The sequence below is a fragment of the Rhea americana genome, unplaced genomic scaffold (genome assembly GCF_003343005.1).
Source record: "Rhea americana isolate MKP2758 unplaced genomic scaffold, rheAme1 scaffold_64, whole genome shotgun sequence".
Taxonomy (NCBI): Eukaryota; Metazoa; Chordata; class Aves; order Rheiformes; family Rheidae; genus Rhea; species Rhea americana.
Genome location: NW_028186801.1, coordinates 1,529,721 through 1,549,316, shown reverse-complemented (window position 1 = coordinate 1,549,316; position 19,596 = coordinate 1,529,721). Strand labels below are relative to the sequence as shown.

The following is a 19,596-nucleotide window of genomic DNA, read 5'->3' as shown; positions in this document are numbered from 1 at the left end:
TGGGATACCCACCTGTACCATTTTTCCCCACCAGAGAAATCATCTAAAGCTTTGCTCCAGACAAACTACACMCTATGGCAGAGTACTGCTCAGGAAAACTGAGGAGATCAAGAAGCAAGGCAGAGAGCTCATTTTACTAGTCAGAACAAGAACAGAATTCAAATAAGATATTTTTCAGACTTCGAAACTGTCAGTGCCAGAAGCCAATACTTCCAAATAGTGACTGTCTTGGCTCTTCTTGTGGTACCAAACTAACTGTTAAAGTTTCCTGCAGCTTCAAGCAAGGGGACTGGTGGGGCGTATCACTTAAGTCTGGGGATGGCCTGCCCTAGAATGGGTCAGGTGTCAGAAAGCAAAGCTGAACGGACACTAGAAACAGTTGCTTCACAGACTGGCACAAAGCGGACTCTGGTAACAGCAGTGAGTTGTACTCATTTCTTCCTGAAAAGATGCAAGATGCATCAAACCAGCATCCACTTTCAGTCAGCTTGCTGAAAACAGCTTTGGTAAGGCTGTCCAACACAGGAGGAGGACCACCTCATCTCCTCCCACCACACTGGCCCCCTCCACCTCGACACCGACTCTGTAGCAAGGTATGATCAATCATTAAGGTCACTGATCATACATTTTCAAATGATCTTTGCAGAAGGCTCACTTCTGAGCATGCAGAGTTGCTAATGTGYCCTGCATTTATAATTTGGAAATTGCTAGGCAGGATTTTCAGCTTTAGAGATCAGTTCTCAGTACTCACAATTTAGGGCGTAAACAAGCTCTTCACACTTGGGTTGTACAAAAACATGAACTAAACTAACACCCATATGGTTACAATCTTCAAGGTCACTATTAAATTTGTGCTCCATTAGTCTAAAAAGACTCCTTTCCTACAAAACACTGTCTACATATCCCCTAATATACTATATCTTGTGGCAAGCACTTTGCATGCTTGGGGGTTTAAGATGAACTTCTTAAATCAAGTGGGCTTTTCAAAGAAATCAATCTGTAAAGCTGAAGGATGATTAATAGAGAAGTTTTAGAATTTTCTTTTAAGACAGCATTATAGAAGTGCTAAATAAATGGAACAGATCAGTTAAGAACACACACGTCTATCTGTATTGCAGCAGCCACAAGGAAGGAATTGCCCCTCTACTCCAAAATGCCTCATCCTAATGTTCATAAACACTTGCTTTGGGATGAGGGTGAAGACAAGGAAAGACGCATCATATCTCTGTTAGTTTGAGCAGGTGATAGCAAACAACATTACTAATGAACTTTCATCTCTTTCTGCAAAAAAAGACCSGCTTTTTATATATGCTTGTGTAATCACAACTGTAAATCATCAGGAYCTTCAGTGGTTGGACCTCTCTGTACAAATATGTCTTAAGCATTTGATGGTAGGAACTCTGAAACCTCAGAAGTCTGATGGCCAGAAACAAAGAAAGTAATTYCAATGTGACAGGAATAAGTACTTGGAAAGAGAGAATTATACTAATAGTAAATCTGAGTTAATAAACCTGAGTTTTCAAGATGCCATTAAATCAAACATCCACCACCTGGAAGAGGATCTTTTCCAGGCAGTAGGTTTAGTTATTGCATACTAATAGATAAAATAACTATTTGGAAAAGCTCCTTGGCTGCCAATTTTACGAACTCTCTAAATTTAYGGTATATACCCAAATCATCCATTCACTGACAAATATTTGATGGTCTCATAGCTACTTTCAAAGTCATTAACAACATATGAATTTACCCTTGAATTTCAGTATATTTAACAGGAAAAAAAAGYCAGCAGTGATACTGAAAGTGAGTAATGGTCATTTACTCTTCTGGCCTTGCTTACTTGTGAAATTAAAGTCAGCATCAATTACTAAATGAGAAACCTACTCAAACATTTTACTTCTCATTTGCCCAAAATATCAAACTGAAATTTCGTTTTGTTCTCAGCTGTCTGCAGGTACTTGTAGTAAGATCTCAATACATAAAACAAAAGTTRTAAGCTTCAAAAACATTATGTAGTTTTTGACTAATCTTTAAAGTATTCTCACTTCATAATGAGTCTCAGCTGCTTGATCAGATCAGATCTTTGTAACATACAGATCCAAAAGATGACTGGGAAACTTCTCACACTTCATTTTTCCAAGGTTTCACATGTCATCTTTGCTACCTAAGAGATGGATTTGGTAGACATACACTCAATCCATCCAAAAAATACGAACTACAGTAGCATTGTCAACCATTCCTTTCCTTCAAACCTCTCAAACAAAATGGTGCTGTATTTTAAGCCCTTGGATCAGGCTTTGGAGCACTCATCCAAAATGCAGAAGACCTCAGTTCAACCATTCTTTTACCTGAATGGTTTAAAGACGTATCATCCATCTCCTCGAAAATGAGCACTGGGTTATTTTGGAGAGGGAACATGAAGTATTATAACATCAAAGTCTCCCTATGATTCTTTGTAGGGCATATTTCAATACCAACAGAACTATTAGAGATGGTAATATATACTTTGTTCAGTTCCTTCATTTTGGCCATCAAATTACTAATTTATAGTTTGCAGTAAGATTCATGCGTCAGAAGGAACACAAATTGGAGTCTTCACAGCCATGGGGAAAAAAAAATCTGAAATGGCAAATTCCCAATTCTTTTATATCTATAATGAGAAAGTCAAAATGCCTATGCTCTTGAAAATAGTACAAGGACATTTGAATTAAGAATAGGGTTATTATAATTCAATTTTGTATTATTTCTGAATGTCTATAATCAGCAGTATCAACTCTACTTGATAAAAAACAGAAGTTGGTAAATTGAAGTATTATTTCCCTTTTTATTCTTCCAGGTAGCTTTTAAAAGCTCTATTTTCAGACATCTGCTAGTACTTTTTAAGCTTTAGCTTTCATCAAAAACAACTTCAAGACTTGAGAAAAAAGGAGGTTTCAGGAAGCATGAGTATGTGCGAACACATCGGTGCACTCTAGTAAATATCAKTTTTTCAGGTTGAATATTTGTATTGCATAGTTGTCTACCATAAAAGATTGTGAACTTCTTGCAAGCAAAGTCTGTGCAGACTTCTTGCACCTCCAGTCTACGGCTCACAAGAAGAAAGGGAATCTGGAGATGCCATGAACTGCACCCTTAATTTACAGAAGAGGCCAACAGCAGCCTACAGATATATTCGCAAAACAGAATGAAAAATAGCTTAAATTTGTTCTCTATAGCTACTGTAGAAGAAAGGAGACGCCTATATTAATCTGAAAAAAAGATAAGGTTAGTACGACAACAGAAAGAATTCCAGTGAGAAAACCAAAAGAGTAGTTAAGAATGTGTTAACTAGCTTTTTCTTCATCATTTTTAACATTAAGAGTATGCCTCACTGACAAGTGCCCTTTAGAAAATTAAGCCTCCAACAAGTGCATGTGAGCTAAGCAGACAGCCCACAGCAACAGATTAGAGACTCACCAYGCTAGGCACTCAAAAAAATGTAGTAAAGGGGAAATGTTTCCATTTCAGACTGATAAATATAACCATATCATATTGCTACAGTTAACTTAAATATTTATGGTCGTGACTGGAAGAGGCAAGGAATAAACATTTCCCACTTTGAAAAAAAAAAAAAAACAATAAACAAACCTGAAAGAAGTATTTAGATACTAATGAATATTTTGCCAGGAAGAATACTTTTCCAACAATTAATTTTCACTATCTTCAGCTTCTCAATTAGAAAACAGAAGAAACTGTAACAYTTAGCCCAGCAGCCTACCTGAAAACCTGAAAGGATATGTTAGCTATTACAAACATATATCCAAACATACTGTAGGAAAGGAGAGTCACTTACTTGATGGTCCATGAGAGTCTCTGATATCACCATGATGCTGTGCACACATACAATTGAAGAACGAAGAACAGCAAACAAAAAAATCCAGGCCAGGAAGAAGCAAGTGCACAAAAGCAGCAGCAGCGGGAAAGAAGAAGGATAATGAAAACAGTGTTAGTTCATAACTAAAACACAACATGCACCTCAGTACTGAAGGCAAGACCTCAGAGACTTAGCTTTTGAGAAATCAAAGTTGAAGCAACAAAACTGACAAATATGCTTATAAAGAAGCCATTATTAGAAGCCATCGTCATATATGGTTAGTAAACAGCAACTGCACCCCAACTGCTAATCTTGAATGGAACTTTTCAATCAGCAATTTAATGCCAAGACAACTTGACACACAGCATRCTTTAAGAAATTTTTATCTAGAACATTTTCAGAAGACCAAAGCTCCACAGAAAGAATAATAGAAAATTTCTGAAACTGCTCCACTTTTAAACAAGTGTTTTGGAAACACAGATTCTTAAGTGATCATTAATGTGCAAACACCAACTAATGCCATAGCCAAGCGTAACTGCTTTTGCACACAAACATGAACTTAGAAGCCACAGATTTAGTTCAATTACAACCACAGACAGCATTTTAAATTGCTTAGGAAGCAAGACAAGTAGTGCGGCTTTAAAATTAAAAAGACATTTTGTATCCAAATGTCTCCAAAGAATTGAGTTGTATTAAAAAAAAAAAAAAATCCCTTACTGAAATGCATCAATTATAAGCACTAAAGGAGAATACTTACATAGTAATAGTCTGCAACCCCTTTCGACATTTTAGTTAAAATTTTTATGAATCATTAGTACTCAAAGCCACAATCAGGATTCAAGACTGTTCTCAGTGTACAGATGTAAGGTAAAATTGACCTATCCACCTTAAAGGGCTTCCTATCTTCGAGACACACGAATAACAAAGAGAGGAGAAAACAAGCATACTGATCAGCATGAATATACACTTCCTCCTTAAAAATAAAAGGAAACCAAACAGGCTTTAACAAAAAACTTCTCCTCCATTTTCATAGAGAGAAATCCTTGCTGTACTTCAAAGAGGATCTCATTTCACCCCTACGTTATCAGGCTTAAACACTACAGGAACTGGAAAAATCTTAGCAAGCAGGAGTCTCTCGTCTCCTGAATAGTGAAATCACACTCCTGCTCTCAAAATGTGGATTTTTATCCCTCACAACTGCCAGGAGGGGGCGTTAGTGTTAAACCGACATTACAATGTGCAAATACAAAGTACTGTAATAAAAATTACAGTGTTATAGTACAAAATATTGGAAAGATAAGGGAACCTTTTTTCAGCATTTTGCACTTTGTTGAAAAGGACTTAAGTAAACAGGAGAAACTAGAATAAAAATACCTTCAAGCACTTATGGTAAACAATCTTCTACTCCTGCCAGAGACTTTAGGTGAAAGAGGGAGATATTAATGGATCAACCCATGAACTTATCGCACAGGTTTAGACACTAGGAAACAGGATGCAYTCAAGAATTCAATAGTTTAAGGTAAAGTCTCTTTGAATATATAGTGCTACAATACTGCAGACACAGAAGCCACATATATTTGAACTGGACCTGTATCACCCTGCGCTGCTTTTAATATTCAAGAGTATTCTGACCGACAAGAGGAAGGAGAAAGAGGCTGCAGGAACAGCACAGAGATCCAACAACTGGCCGGAGCACTGAGCACAAGGACTCACTGGTCTGCTTTATTTCACACAAGAAGCTGGAAAGCCAGGGCAAAGAACTGGGAAACAAAATTGTTAGCAGATATACAGGGAAAGAACCTCCTGATGCTCTGGCAGCATGTTCACCACCCACCCATACTCATACACTGAAGACACACAGGGAAAAGCCCGGCAGCAGCTCGTGTCTCACTGTCTGACTTTGGAGCTGTCCTGTCCGGGTTACAACACGACACCCCAGCACGGGGCAATGGGTCACCTAAGACCACGCAGCGACTTCTGTGTAAATATTTTAGCACTGCATAGTTAATCCTGTGAACCAGTACAAACGGCCCCTGTGCCAGAAGCTGAAACACAAGCCTGCCCAACTCTGCCCCATCGGCTCCAGCAAACCCTCCATTTACACCGCTCTGCAGTCCTGGCTGGTTATGCTCCCTCTTCAGGGCTATTACCTGATCCTGTGCATCTATCTAAAACCAGCAGAGTATMTATCTCTGAATATGACATGAGACATCAAAATACTGAAATTAGATTGTTTTGGCCAATTCATAGCACTGCAGGCTGGGGATTCAGATCCTTAAGGGAATAAAAATGGTAGTTTTTACTACTTCAATTTTATCTTAGAAAAGAATGCCCTCAGGGCATTACTGTATACCATCTCCAAAATTAAGAGAAATACCTRTTTAGTTTATTATCAGAGCCAAAACCTATACTTATTTTCACATTTACTTAAGACAAACTTCCATTATAGAATGAGAAGTTCAGCATAAATCAGTTCACTGTTTCACAGAAAACTTTTCTCTCTACAYTAGATTCTGACAAGGGAGGTTCCAAATACTATGTTAGATAGCCAGCTCCTGCTGAGGCATACTTAGTTAAAACGTTGCTACCAAAATACACTAAAATATGCACTCTTCCCCATTAGGTTTTAGATACGCAGGATTGTAAGGGTTAAGAACGGCAAAATAGACCACTGCTAGAGACAGCAACCGTAATTCTGATTGCATACAAGAGTAGCTCTCTGCTTCAGAAAAGTACTATTTTTAGACATTCATTTCTCAGAGGCAAAGCTTATAATAAATGCCATTAAACCTAAAATTACATCTGCCAACTTGTTCTATAAAATAAAATCATTTTTTTCCGTCAGAGATTAGGGTAGAAGCAGAAACATATGTCTCCTTGCCAGCATGTCTGAACCTCAGAGCACAGAGGATAAATTTGTTAGAAATATATACTAGATCTACAACCTAAACCTATAGTTAAATTGTTAATAGACTTAAAATGCATATTTTAAAGCCAAGCCAGAGTTTTCAGCCTGCTGCATGCAGTCTTTTTCTGAAAGTAGTCTCTAATATGTCCAAATGAGTTTATGATCAATCATATCACTTCTAAATTCTAGATCACTACAYCTGTCTGCAAACTTGACAAGTAAAACAGACACAGATTCTATGCTTTAAGGAAAAAAGTATACTTCTATGTATGCTCATATATTTAAATAGCAAGGATTGACTGTACAAGTTTGTACCAAAGGCAACTTACTTACAAAATACAAGTTTTGGTAAAAGTAAAGCTTACTAGAAAGCTTTCTAAAAAATAAAAAATAAAAATAAAAAAAATAAACATTTAGYAAGAAAAAACAATTGCTTTTTGTCCAAATATTCAAGCAAAAGTGCCTGCTTCCCATGGAATGCTCCAAGCTCTGAACCAACAAAGTTTKGGGGTTTTGTATTTTTTAAGAAAAATGGGCTAGAACTATATCCAAACAGGAACTCAAAACAAGGTCTCTAGTATTTTTGCATTTGTTTAACAGTGCTTGACTATGAAAAAAAGTTTTCTGAGCTGTCACAACATTTGTCTACAGATACAGTATAAGTTAACCTGAATTACTGCATCAGTTCAGTATTTCCTATAAAATTTCTCTCTCTAGAGTCTGAAAAGAGAAGCCCCAAAAAAACTATGTAAAACTCTTCCTCTTTTCTCCCTCCCTCCCCACTCTCCCAACAGAAGACAAAAAGCACTTTAGAGAAGWGACATCTTCAGAACAGCTTTTTCAGGTACCTCCCAGAAATCCCCMAAAGTACCTGAACTTTGCAGAAAAATGTTGATCAGTGTTTTTCATTCATGTTCACAACTCACATTTTATGAATTTTAATCAGGATGCTAAAAATAAGTTTAAAAAACTTATTTGCCTCTAAAAAAGTGAAGTATTATACAATTTCATAAAATCTAAGGATAAATTTGATCTGAGATTAATTTAAAATTTTATAGAAGTATATATTTCACATTTCAGATGTAGTACATTATGTAGTCTGAAATGCAGCAAATAGTTTTGTTTCAAATTGAGTTCTTCCTGTACAAAGGCATCAGGACAAGAATTTACTGCTGACTTAATTTGCTTAYTGATAAATTCAAGCATAATCTGTATGCAGAAAGCACAATACAAAATGCTCACTTCCATCTGAGCTTGTGCTGATTCTACCCAATCTTCAGTTTGCTACATAGTCCAAGGCRAGGATCAGGAGAAAGCAAAAAGACCTTCTATTCATTTACTGATGTGCTACAAATCCATTAAAAAAAATGTATATACAGTACTTTATCTTATTAGATTTCTAGTAGCAGYTTTAAAACTAAGAATTATACATACACAGAATTATACTAAGAATTGTACTAAGAATTATAGTGCACACTTCACTGCACTTTACTACGAACGTAGAAAAATCACTGTCATCATTTGCCCACATAAAATGCATACCCTGAATTACTTGTTCATGTTCTCAGACAGTCAACTTTCTGCCTTAAATACTGGAATAATGAACAACTGTTTTTAAGAAGTGAACCAATCTGTTTCATCTTAATTCTCTGATGTACACAAGCTATGTATTTATATATTAAAAGATGAAAACTCTGTCAATACCTAAAGGAAAGTAAGTACAGCCTACATGCACTAGCCTGTGCTTTAATGTTGTCAGTGTTTTCAATTATACAGTTACATTTAAAGTTATATTACGTTAGTTTTCTAATCCTCTCATATTTTATCTTTTTGCACTGCAAATACATTCAACTTTTTAGACTATTCCTCAAGCTTTTCACTTTTCCTGAAAAACCCAAACTAACACCAATCTGTCTCTGKTCTGCTACGTCTTTTTACAATCTTCCTATAGGTTTCGGTTCATATCTAGCCTGTAACTAATAGTCCTGTCTCCTGCTTCTGAAGCTATTACCATCTGCTTCTTGCATCTTCAGGCCTCTAACGCATCACATTTAATAGCTTTACTTCAAGTATCATGGTCTTTCTTGAACCACAGTAAGTCCGAAACATGCTTTTTTCTTCACATCTGCTAATAAAGTTTAATTTTACTCCAATTTCACCTCAATTTGGAATCAATTACCTTTCCAGTAACACTATCTACTCCCACCTGCCTGATTTCAGGGAATGGGTAAGGTTGGAAGGGACCTCTGGAGATTATCTACTCCAATCTCCCTGCTCAAGCAGTGTCACCTAGAGCACCTGTGATTTTTCCACATACAAGTAATTCATCATCTAATTTTTATTCTTTCATTCACTTAATCTGTACCATCCATCACCCTATAAAGCATGCATTTTGAATTAAGGATCACATTAACATCTGAACAACAAAGAATTAAACTCATCAGAACACATGATATCTTGCCAGACGGTGTAAAAAATTGTCCCTCTATGGGGACAAGACTGTTGGGAACGGAAAAAAAAAAGTCTCCCAAACACTAAAGCTAGAAGCAGTGGTTTGTCAGGTTGTTCAAACTTGTTTCTTTCCTGTATAACTAAAGACATTTAGAAAAGGAGTTAAGATGCATGTGTAAATAAAAATGATTTATTTGCCCAAAGCAACAACAGAAGAGCAGAGACAGCAATATCCATCTACCAAGGAGATAAAAGCAGAGAAAAAAAACACCATAGGAACTGAAGTCTACTTTAAATTATGAAGTACAAGTTTAACTTCCTTAACAATCARCTTTATGCACAAATCTGGCTTATATTTCTTTCATAATTTGCTCATTCAGAACACATCTCAACTCCTTCACTTCCCCTACCAGTCTTGCTATTAAAAACATTTTAATCAATTTAGGATATTTAACTCTTTCTCATCTGCCCTGTGTTCCACCCATGTTCACAGCAGTTCTGTAAAGCACCATGGAAAAGATGTCACCAGCTCAGTTATACTCTCACAGGTCTGATCATCATCAAGAAAGCTGAAGCAATAAAAAATTGCTCCTAATCAAAAAAGGCAAGCCAGTACAAGCTGTTGTATTCTTCATTTCCAAATTACTGTCATTAAGTAAAATTAAGTACACATTAAGATATATCCAACTTTACCCTTTATAAGCTTTGAAAGTAATAGCACAGAACTAACCAGAAAAGCAGCTCAGAACACTATTTTTTTAAAGCCATGGTAAAGGTGTTGTAAATGATATAAAATKCAATTCTCCAAAATACGCATTTAAAAATGAAGATATGCCACAAAATACTAGAATATATAGTACTGGTAAGGTTGGAAGGGATCTCTGGAGATCATCTAGTCCAACCCTCAAACGAGTGGCCCATATGGGGATCAAACCCACGGCCTTAGCATTACTAGCACCACACTCTAATCAACTGAGCTAATACAAAACTTTAGCAGAATGAAACAAGAGAAAACAGTGAAAGGAGAAAAGGCAATTTTGATCACAAGGTATTGGACTGAACTCTGGAAGTCTGTAATTAATCACTTCTTTTGTAGTAAACCCTCTGKGTAACCTAAGCTATAGATCACCTACAGATATTGAAGTGAAGGAAACAATAATCTACCTAAATTTCAGGAAAAAAACAAACAGGCACCAAATCAACTACTGAATATAACTATTTAGAGTAGCGAGATAATCCACATCTGCTTTGAAGAAGCAAGCTGTTTACACTTTGCAAAAATGCAGGTGTTGTGATTGTGAATAAGAGTCAAGGTTTCTTTGGAGTTCAAGAACATAAATCACAGTGTACAGAATTGTAGCAAAAGAAACAAAATTAAGAAAAAATCAAAAATACTAATTGTTGTATTGAAGGTTCAGGCATTGAAATTCAACAGTGAGCCTTTATGTTCCAAATCTTCAGCTCTAAGGTGTAAATAGCAAATCTAGTGTCTTCGAATAAAAAAGATGTGGGTTAAACCCATTCTAGTCACCATTTGAACACAACACAATCCTTCAAAAATTATTTAGAACTCTGGAAAGTGTCACGGTTTTCATGCACTCAGGATTTTCAAAATTATTAGGCCCAATCTCTCTTCAAACTAGATAAGCTTACTTTTGAGTATTTCTGTTTCAGTATTATCTATTGAGTACAGCAGACCAAGTAAATTAGATATTCCAGATAAACATTCAAAAATATTTTAACAATTGTAGTATAAAAGAGTACAACTCTACATTGTGTCTGCAATTAYGATATGCAATTATCCAAACTAAATGATAAAGTGCATACTTGGAATAGCCAGTCACACCAGACCAACTTTTAAAAAGGTTAATTCTGAGAAGATACCCCAGGTACCTGTGCATGTACAATGAAAGGCAAATCTATCTTTACACTTTGCATTCTTCTCAAACAGACTCAGTAATGTATAGACCCTCATTTAAAGATACWCTCTTAAAATGTTGTTACTGGGAAGACATGTCAAATACAACAGGAATAGTAAGTTTCAAGATACCTTTAAGTTTCTTGTAAACAGGTAATTTTTTATTTATATAATAATGAGCATAGTAACCGAATTTTTAAAATATATTTTTACACAGTAGACTTCTAGCATTTTGCGCATGGCATATAGAACATTCGTGCGTAACAAATCGATGAACTTTATTACAAAAAAGGCCAAGAATTTTTTTAGCACACTGCAATACAACTTATCTCCAAATTCATCATTACAAGTACCTAATTACTGTTTTTATTTTATCAAATGTATAGCTTCATTTATTAGTTGAACTATCATAAACAGGTTGTCACTAACGACGCATTGAACCTGAGCTTCACTTCAATTACAGAAAAAATATTCTGCATTTTTGAGATAGTGCTTGTTAAAGAAAGCAGCTTTGGAAAGAAAAAMAAATCCCATTTCAGTTATGAGAGTGCTTCCATGTGACACAGTTTACATAAAAATTAAGTTCTTAATTAACATCAATATTAAAATAATTAAGACGTGTCACAGTACCCACTGGTCCTTTTTTTAAGCACAATTTTGGGAAAAAAAACAGATGGCATTTTCACCGCTTCAGACAGTTTATAATCTGCACAGATTATTGTTACACTTGAAGTGATCCTGAAAGTCAGTAATTATCACTCCTCCTTCCTTTTCTTGTTTTTCCATAGATAATAATTAATGAAATGCTGATTAGCAAAACTGACAGGAATACCTTCTTTGTTTGGGACTCAGACATCAAGTATAAAATCCAGAAAACAAATGTTTTCTGACATCTAGCCTTCTTGCCATCAGAATCCAGTAAATTATGCTGCAGAACATTCCAAATGCATTTACCAGAAAAAAGTCAATTCAAAGAAAATCAGAGCCAATTCAAGGTTTAACCCTTCCACTGCACAAGTATCTTTACTTTCATGTGAACACGTAAAGCTGTGTTTAARTTACTCACTGAATTTCTATCAAGTTCCCCATCAACCAAAACAGTCTCCATGCTGAAAGAGCTTGTCTCCGTCTCTTCTTCAATTAGAGTTCTTCCATCCTGCTACTCAACGTATGCTGGGGAAGGGGTAGAAAAAAAAAAGACAGAGAAAGAAGAAAAGAGAAAAGTCACTTTCAATGGCTGGAATCAGTTGAAGACGCCTATCCCTCCTACTAACTGAGAGAGTAAACAGTTGTCTATGCTATGCTGTCTGTATACAGTTCCTTTCAAAGCATACACATTACCTGTGAAAAATCAACTTATTAGGAATGGAAAGATCAAATCCAATCAAAACAACCAAAATAAGAGTTATTCCACACACATCCTCACCAAGAAGCTTCTACTTTTAACCACGTTTGCTTCAAATAAAGAAGAGATATGCTGAAAAAACAGAACAAAAAAAAAAAAAAAAAAAAAAAAAAAAAAANAAAAAACACAATTTTTCGCCTCTATTTCCTCTCAGTTGCAGACCCTACCAGCAGCACACCACTCCCACTCAACAGACACACACATGCACACACAAAGGTTCAGAATAAAAAGCTATCTGAGAGCGCTCCAAATCCATTAATTTAGAACTTCTCAATGTCATTTCAAAAACAGTTTTGAGAGGCAAAATGTGACCAAATCACAGAAATTAAGTCATTTGTGTTAAACAGCACCACGTGTGGGAGACTTGGCATTCACCTCACTATCAGAGCAGCAGAAGCTAGAAAACACTACCTTATTCTCTGGACATTTCCTATCTACTTTTTTTGATAGAGAACAAAAGTTGCAATAATCTTTAGTACCCACACCATGCCTACAGGCACTGGAGAGGCAAGAAATTGCTCTGCAATCAAACAAAACTCCGCAGGGCGGGAGGGGGGAGGAAACRCCTTCCTTAACCCAAGCGCACTGCGTGAATGCAGACGCCGCAGAGATGCCCTCCACGGCCCTCTGCTCTACCCTTCTCCCCCAGGCTCCAACCAGGGGAAGATGCAAGCAAGAGCCAGGGCTTATTATAAGCTGGCCTATCCAAAACAGGAAAAGCCAGCATCCTGCAGTGGAAAAAACACCCTGCGCCTCACCGCCCCTTAGCCATGCCTGCCCTTCTGTCACGCCAAAAGGGCAGAGAATCAGCCCAAGAAGTTTTACAGTTTGTCTTTTTTTTGTTTGGTTTTTTGTTTTGTTTTGGAGTAGCGGGAATGGGGGCTGCGTTAGTTTTTGCTACGCTGCTGGCTTATTTCCACTTAAACACGCGTGCAAGGAAGGGCTTCAGCTCAGGGTAACGGTACACCCACACTGGGGCTGGGCACAAGCAGTGAGGAAAACCCGCGGAGATGGCAGGAGGCAGCCAAGCCCTCCCCGAGGAGCTGCCCGCAGGAGGATGGCGGGAAGGAGAGAGGAAAGGAGAGGAGGAGAACACACCCCAAAGTCACACAACCCAAAGCCTGCCCGAGGAAACCTGCATGCATGAAAACACATCTCACTATAAAGAGCCACCATTTGTTCAACCGTTTCGAAGTTTTAATTATCATGTTTTCTGTTCTCATATTACGTGAAATACATTAGAATAAAAATTCCCACGGGAAGAGCAGATTGTAATTACAGCAAATTACCATAACACACACCACTAAAACATAAAAAGAAAAAAGTTAACGAAAAACTTTAAGAACAAAAAGACACTGTACAATGTAATGCTTAAGAAATTGTAAATTTTATTGTTCCCTGTGGGTCAGTTCAAAGAAACAGAGAGGGTCTTGCTCAAGTACCTGAGTAAGTATTGAGATGGCACATAACTGAAAAATATATGGCTAAAAGTTTTCATTTAAAWTACAAACAGTACATGTTCTGAGGGAGATTATTGGAAATTGTTAGTTTAAATTACTACGATAAAAGACAACACTACTACAGAAAAAGGATTATTTGTTTTTGCAGATTTCCATAATTGTCACGCACTCCAAGTTGTGCCTTCCGCACAATACACAGGAAATTCAGATCAGCAAGACCGAATTTCATCAAGTGTTTGTTTAAATGTCTCTTGGAGGTTGTTTTATCCCCTCCTCGCTACTTCATGTCCTATTATTAGCAGGCTACTCAGCARCACCGGGCTGGCTGCATGCATGTTCGATTTACGGAAACATTAAGCACTGTTAAATGGGATAAAAACTGAGCAACATTGCAAAGAGATGTATACACTGATATTTAAAGCAGCTAGTCAGCCCTTCTAGTGATGAGAACCCACCGCTATTCCCTGTTATCCAAATAAACAGATCTTTCCTGCCACAGAAACATTCACCCTCAAAGACAAGAAGTGTGTTTACAGCTTTCTATTTTAAACAGACATTTTAAACTCAGCTTTTATTGTCGACACTCCTGGTGCATTTTAGTCCTCCTTTAGTTTACATAAGCACAGCAGCTACATCCTTCCTCATTTCAGCCTCGAGAGTAGTAATACCCGACGGGTTCCTTGGGTGGCCTCCTCAGTGGTCACTCACTTTCCTGGGTCCCAAGAAACTAAACCCAAATGTTTCCAGAACACGAGGCGAGGGGGGGGGGGGGAATTCCACCTACCGTGCTTAAACATTCACATAGAGTAAAGCAGGTGCAGAAAGGGTAAGGTCTACATTCCCCCATATCACTCAGTATTGAGTGGACAGCAAGTTTGGCTTGTTTGTCTTGGCAAAACGAAGGCCAGAAGTGAACAATATTGTTTCTGCAATACGCCAAAGTCAATACCAARGAGGGAAAAAAGGGATCGAGGGATCTTCTATGGAAGAATGTTGCTAGAAAAGCAACATGAAAATAAGCAATTAACTTCAAGAATAAATTTATTCTGAAAAGTTATAGAATGCCTCTAGCCATCATAGCACCAAGGCTTTGAAACAACTTTCCAGTCAAGGTAGGAAAGGGCAGGGGGTGGTGGAGTGATAGTACTTATTTATTTGTTTTTAAATGCAGCCAGATTAGTTTGAGGGGTGCTACCAGTGGAACTCTTTTCCACTCCAATTCACTCAAATATTAAATTTGGAGAGACAACCCCAAATTTAAATCACCATCTCTTTAGCTCTTAGGTGGGAAGGGGAAGGGAGGGTTAGCTCACTTCAGCAATTGATAGGCTTTAGCAACAGTCTTATTTTCAATTAGCTGCACCTTGAGAATAGGAAAATCCTGCTTAGATCTCTGAAGGAAGCAGCTGACAACATGTGCTAGTGAAAGCTACTATTCTACATCAACAGACTCTTATATACCTATCTACACACATGCATGCACAAGTATCTTATGCAACTCCCTACCTTCTCCCAATCTCCACCCATTAAAAAAAAAATAAAAATAAGAGAATGCCTCAGTACTATAATGTTACACAATATTCTCTTATATATAGTTATGCAGTCCACACAGCAACAACAGCAGAGGTCAGATGCCTTGGCAGACTCAAATGTATCTGTAAGAGCAAGAGTCCCAAATCTTCTGGACACTAAAGGCAAGCCCTTGTACTTTTAGAGATGCATGAAATGGATTTGGTGCTGTTCTGTATTGATTCATGAATTCTGTTAATTAGATTATCAGCATGTTTTTTATAGGGATAYGTTCATTCAATCAAATAAAGGGGGTATGAGGAACAAGTCCTTTTTTCTTCCAGCAAAAGAAAGACTGCTCACCAAATACCTTTTTAAAGTTGCTCCAGGTCTACTAATGATTTAACTCTGACTCCACGGCAATACAACTCTATTGGGGGTAGGTTTCTAATATTAAATCAGTAGTTCAGTTCACAGAAGGTCTCTTCCTTCTTCCCCTTCTTCCAAAAAGATTAGCTTCAGTTCAAATACTTCACTAAACTTAGAGAAATTTATCAGAAGTCTTAATGCTTAATCACATGGCTGAGACACTTGCTCCACTACCCGTGGCCTCCTTACCTCCTGCCCCTTCCTCGCAAGAGTTCCCAAACTTTAGTCAAGGTATAGCTGCAAAGTGAAAGCCATAGAGATGAGCCCTGTATCTGTCAGCTGCTGGTGTGTGTTTCCTTTCTAATCAATGGATTCAGGTTTCTCGAATGCCTGCATACTGTATTACGTAGGTAGGTTTTAGCTCTGTTCAGAAGTCACTACCACCCAGTCATTAGATATCCCATTTGCACTGTGCCACTGCTCCGTGATCTGTTACAGTATCACAGAGAACTTTTGCACTCAAACCTCATGTTTCAGAGGCAAGTGCACGGCCTCATCTGTGACCTGCTAATGTGCTGCACTGAGCGCACAGAAACAGAGAGGCCGGAGCAGCGTGCAGCAGCCAGCAGGCACCCGTCCTCTGGGGCTCTGAACTCAGAGCAATCTTGATGCCTCTCTTCCTTTCTTTAAGGCGTAGAATAAGTTAATGCACTTAAATTGCCCAGCATGAGTTAACAGCATACTTYAAAATTCTTTAAGATGACAATGGGATAATATATTTGACTTCAAAGATCAATATGGTGAGAGGAGCAGACAAAGCACAGTAAGAGAAAAACACTGACTATTTACAACGGTATCAGGAAGGGTAAATTCACATAGGTCCTTGCTTGAAAGCAAAGAGTCACCACACCAGAAAAATGCTACCCCACAGGATGCAGCTCTCAGGTGTGGTTATCAATGCATTCAAGTTCAGTAAGCCCCATAAAAAAGCTTAATACCTTTGAGAAGGTTATTATGAGTGCCAAAAACAGAGGAACTAGTTTCTCAAACATTAATTCAGAACTAATAGGGAATAGGATCAGTTTTAAGAGATTAAAGAAACTTTAAATCCTGAATCTAACCAGAGTGACCAAACCAAACTCTGCAAATAGTTTGTCATTCGGCAGCCAGGTGCAGTGTCTCAGACAGGAGAGGGTGAAGGCRGTTTCACCTTGGTCATTATGCCACAGACCCTCTGTCATGGTGGAGTCCATACCCTGCTGCTCTGAGCAAGTATCTCAGCTACATGATTAAGCAAAGACTTCTGATAAATTTCTTTAAATTTGGTGAAGTTTTTGAACTSAAGCTATTCTTTTTGGAAGAAGGGAATGAAGTGTGCTTCATTAACAAGTTGCAGATCAGGCCAGCTGCTTGCCCCTGATGTGCCATCGTGACATGCTAAGGACTGCACGTTTGTTGAGACAAGTCCTGAAAGAGCAAGAATGGCAGCTCAGGCACTGGTAAAATGGAGTGTGGCCAACAGGGTCAGAAAATGTAAGAGACCTGGAAAAAGATCCTGATAGAAGATTCAAGTCACTGTTTCCCCCACCTCCCAAACTAAGCATCTCATGTGCACTGACAAGAACTAGGAAGAGGTTTTATTTTGCAGTTTCAAAACAAAATTTGAGAGTTGAGTATATTCTAGTTCAATTCCTTTCACTAGGAAGTCATGTGAAATAGGAATGCCTGACAAAACAATGACGTATAGGTAAGGTTATACATGAATAACCACATGGTATGTTAACTCTGAATTGCAGCGTTTAAATGCTCAAGAATCTGCTTATAGGTGTAACCATACTAGATTCAACAACTCCCTCARTTAGGTCCCCCGAACATTCTGTGCTCATTTAATGCTATAAGACACCAAATACACTCTTGTAAAACACTTCTACCCTGAATTTCATCACCTGCCTTCTCATTTCCTGAATAAACAGTTCATGTGTGAAGAAAGCTTTGCTTCCTCTTTTTCTGTATTGCTGTTTTCAGAAGGAGCAAAACAAGAAGGGTGAAGCGCTAATGAAAGAGCTGAAAAAAAAAATCTCTAGTCTAGAAAAAACTTGCAAACTAGCAGCATAATCTAGAACTCTCAGCTGATCCTTTGAGTGTGGCAGATGGCAACAAATACCAGGAAAAGCATAACAGACTTCTGAACAGCCACTGCAACTTAAAAGTTATCTTAAACAGTTGTCCTGCAGGCAAACTTGTCCTGGTAAAAATGAAGGAGTACTGAACAGGCAGCAAGAGCCTGGTATGAAAAGCAACAGTCTCAACGCTCAAATCCCAGGTGTTCCAGAGCCATTTCATTAAAATACACTTCAAAGCTTCTTAACCTGCTCCAGTCTTCGTAATGCATATTTTGCAGGACTGTTTCCAAGATTCAAAGTTGGCTCTCTTCATGTTAAAGATGGCCATTTCTTCAGGTAAGGGTGTCTCATTACCTGGACCACTAGCCGCTTTGCCTCTGCAAGCTAGTTTTATCTAGGGCTCAATCTAACTTTTCCACATAAGAATGCCAGAGTCACTGGATCACTACGGCTTTTGCGTTTATTTAGCTTAAACCAAAAAATACTCATGATGCTTCCTAAAGCATTCTAAGATTCAAAAAAAAAAAAAAGTTCTGCTTTGTTGTGATGACACAGGAAAAGAACATTTAACCAAGCCTCACACAGCCAAATACAAAATTTTAACATTTTGAGATGTTGGGGCAGGGGTTGCTCTCTTCTCATATTTTGTAGATTTTATTTATATCTTCCATTGCTGCTACTTTAAATATAGTTTTCTAAAGTTTGTTGGCTTCATTTAGTTTTATTAACATACGAACTTGTTTTTATCAGAGTAGTTGTGGCTTGTGGTTGACAGGCACTTCACTGATATTGAGGATAGATGCACACATAGAAAAGAAAATTTAGGACTACATCTATAACTAGCATTTGAAGAATAATACTGCTTTTCTAAAATATAAAGGCAAACACAGATGTTTACCTGTACATTTTAACAAGCACGATACACCCTTACTTTTAAGTTAGCAGTTTGAACAATGTTTTGTAATAGTTTTATTTTTATAATCCWGCCTGCAGAACAGAGCAGAAAGTCACAAAGAGCACTGAACAGGATTACCACATAGGGGACTTGCACGTGATCCTGATGCCAGTTCCCTCCTCAAATCATTTATATCAGAGTGACATGACAAATTCGATCGCTTCAATTTAGAAGATCCTTCCTTTCTTCTAATGGCGTCAGAAATTTTCTTTCACAACTGTAAATGTATTACCAGTAGTCAGACACATCCAGCTAGGCAACTGATATTCATCTAGTTAGTGATTTGCACTAGAAGCAAAGATGCTCCTGTTAATAGCTCAGAAGAAAAAAAAAAGGAGAAAAAGAAAAAAAAAAAAGATAAAAGTTCTCTACTGTGATACCAGTTGGTACTCCCCCACAGTTTCTTCTTACCTCTAGCTTTGAAAGCAACTTCAGACTGCATGTTCTCCCAGACACAGCTGAAGKAGATGCTGAGGTTACTAGCATCCAGCACTGGTCCTGGTCTCTCCTCTCTCCCCCTTGGAGGCCACTGCYTTCCAGTCCTGTCTGGGTTTGTGCCTGTGCAGGCACTCCCAAACCTGCTTCTGTCAGAGGCAGCCACATTATTCTCAGGGTATTTAAACAAACATCTCTCAAAGCACAAAGCAT

The 19,596-nt window shown here is 37.8% G+C and overlaps 1 protein-coding gene across 4 annotated transcripts in view; it reads right to left on the bottom strand.

Annotated features, from left to right (window-relative positions):
• The window catches only part of OSBPL8 (oxysterol binding protein like 8), a 71,788-nt gene extending 59,489 nt beyond the window's left edge, over window positions 1-12,299 (bottom strand). For 2 of the 4 annotated variants that reach the window (XM_085320465.1, XM_085320466.1), the window contains exons 1-2: window positions 12,194-12,299; window positions 3,830-3,866 (exon numbers count right to left, since the gene is read on the bottom strand). In XM_085320465.1, the coding sequence (XP_085176591.1) occupies window positions 3,830-3,866; window positions 12,194-12,235 (79 nt within the window). In that variant the 5' untranslated portion in view covers window positions 12,236-12,299. The remainder of the gene's footprint in view (window positions 1-3,829; window positions 3,867-12,193) is intronic. The other 2 variants (XM_085320469.1, XM_085320468.1) reach the window with 1 other exon arrangement.
• Between the last annotated feature and the right edge of the window lie 7,297 nt (window positions 12,300-19,596).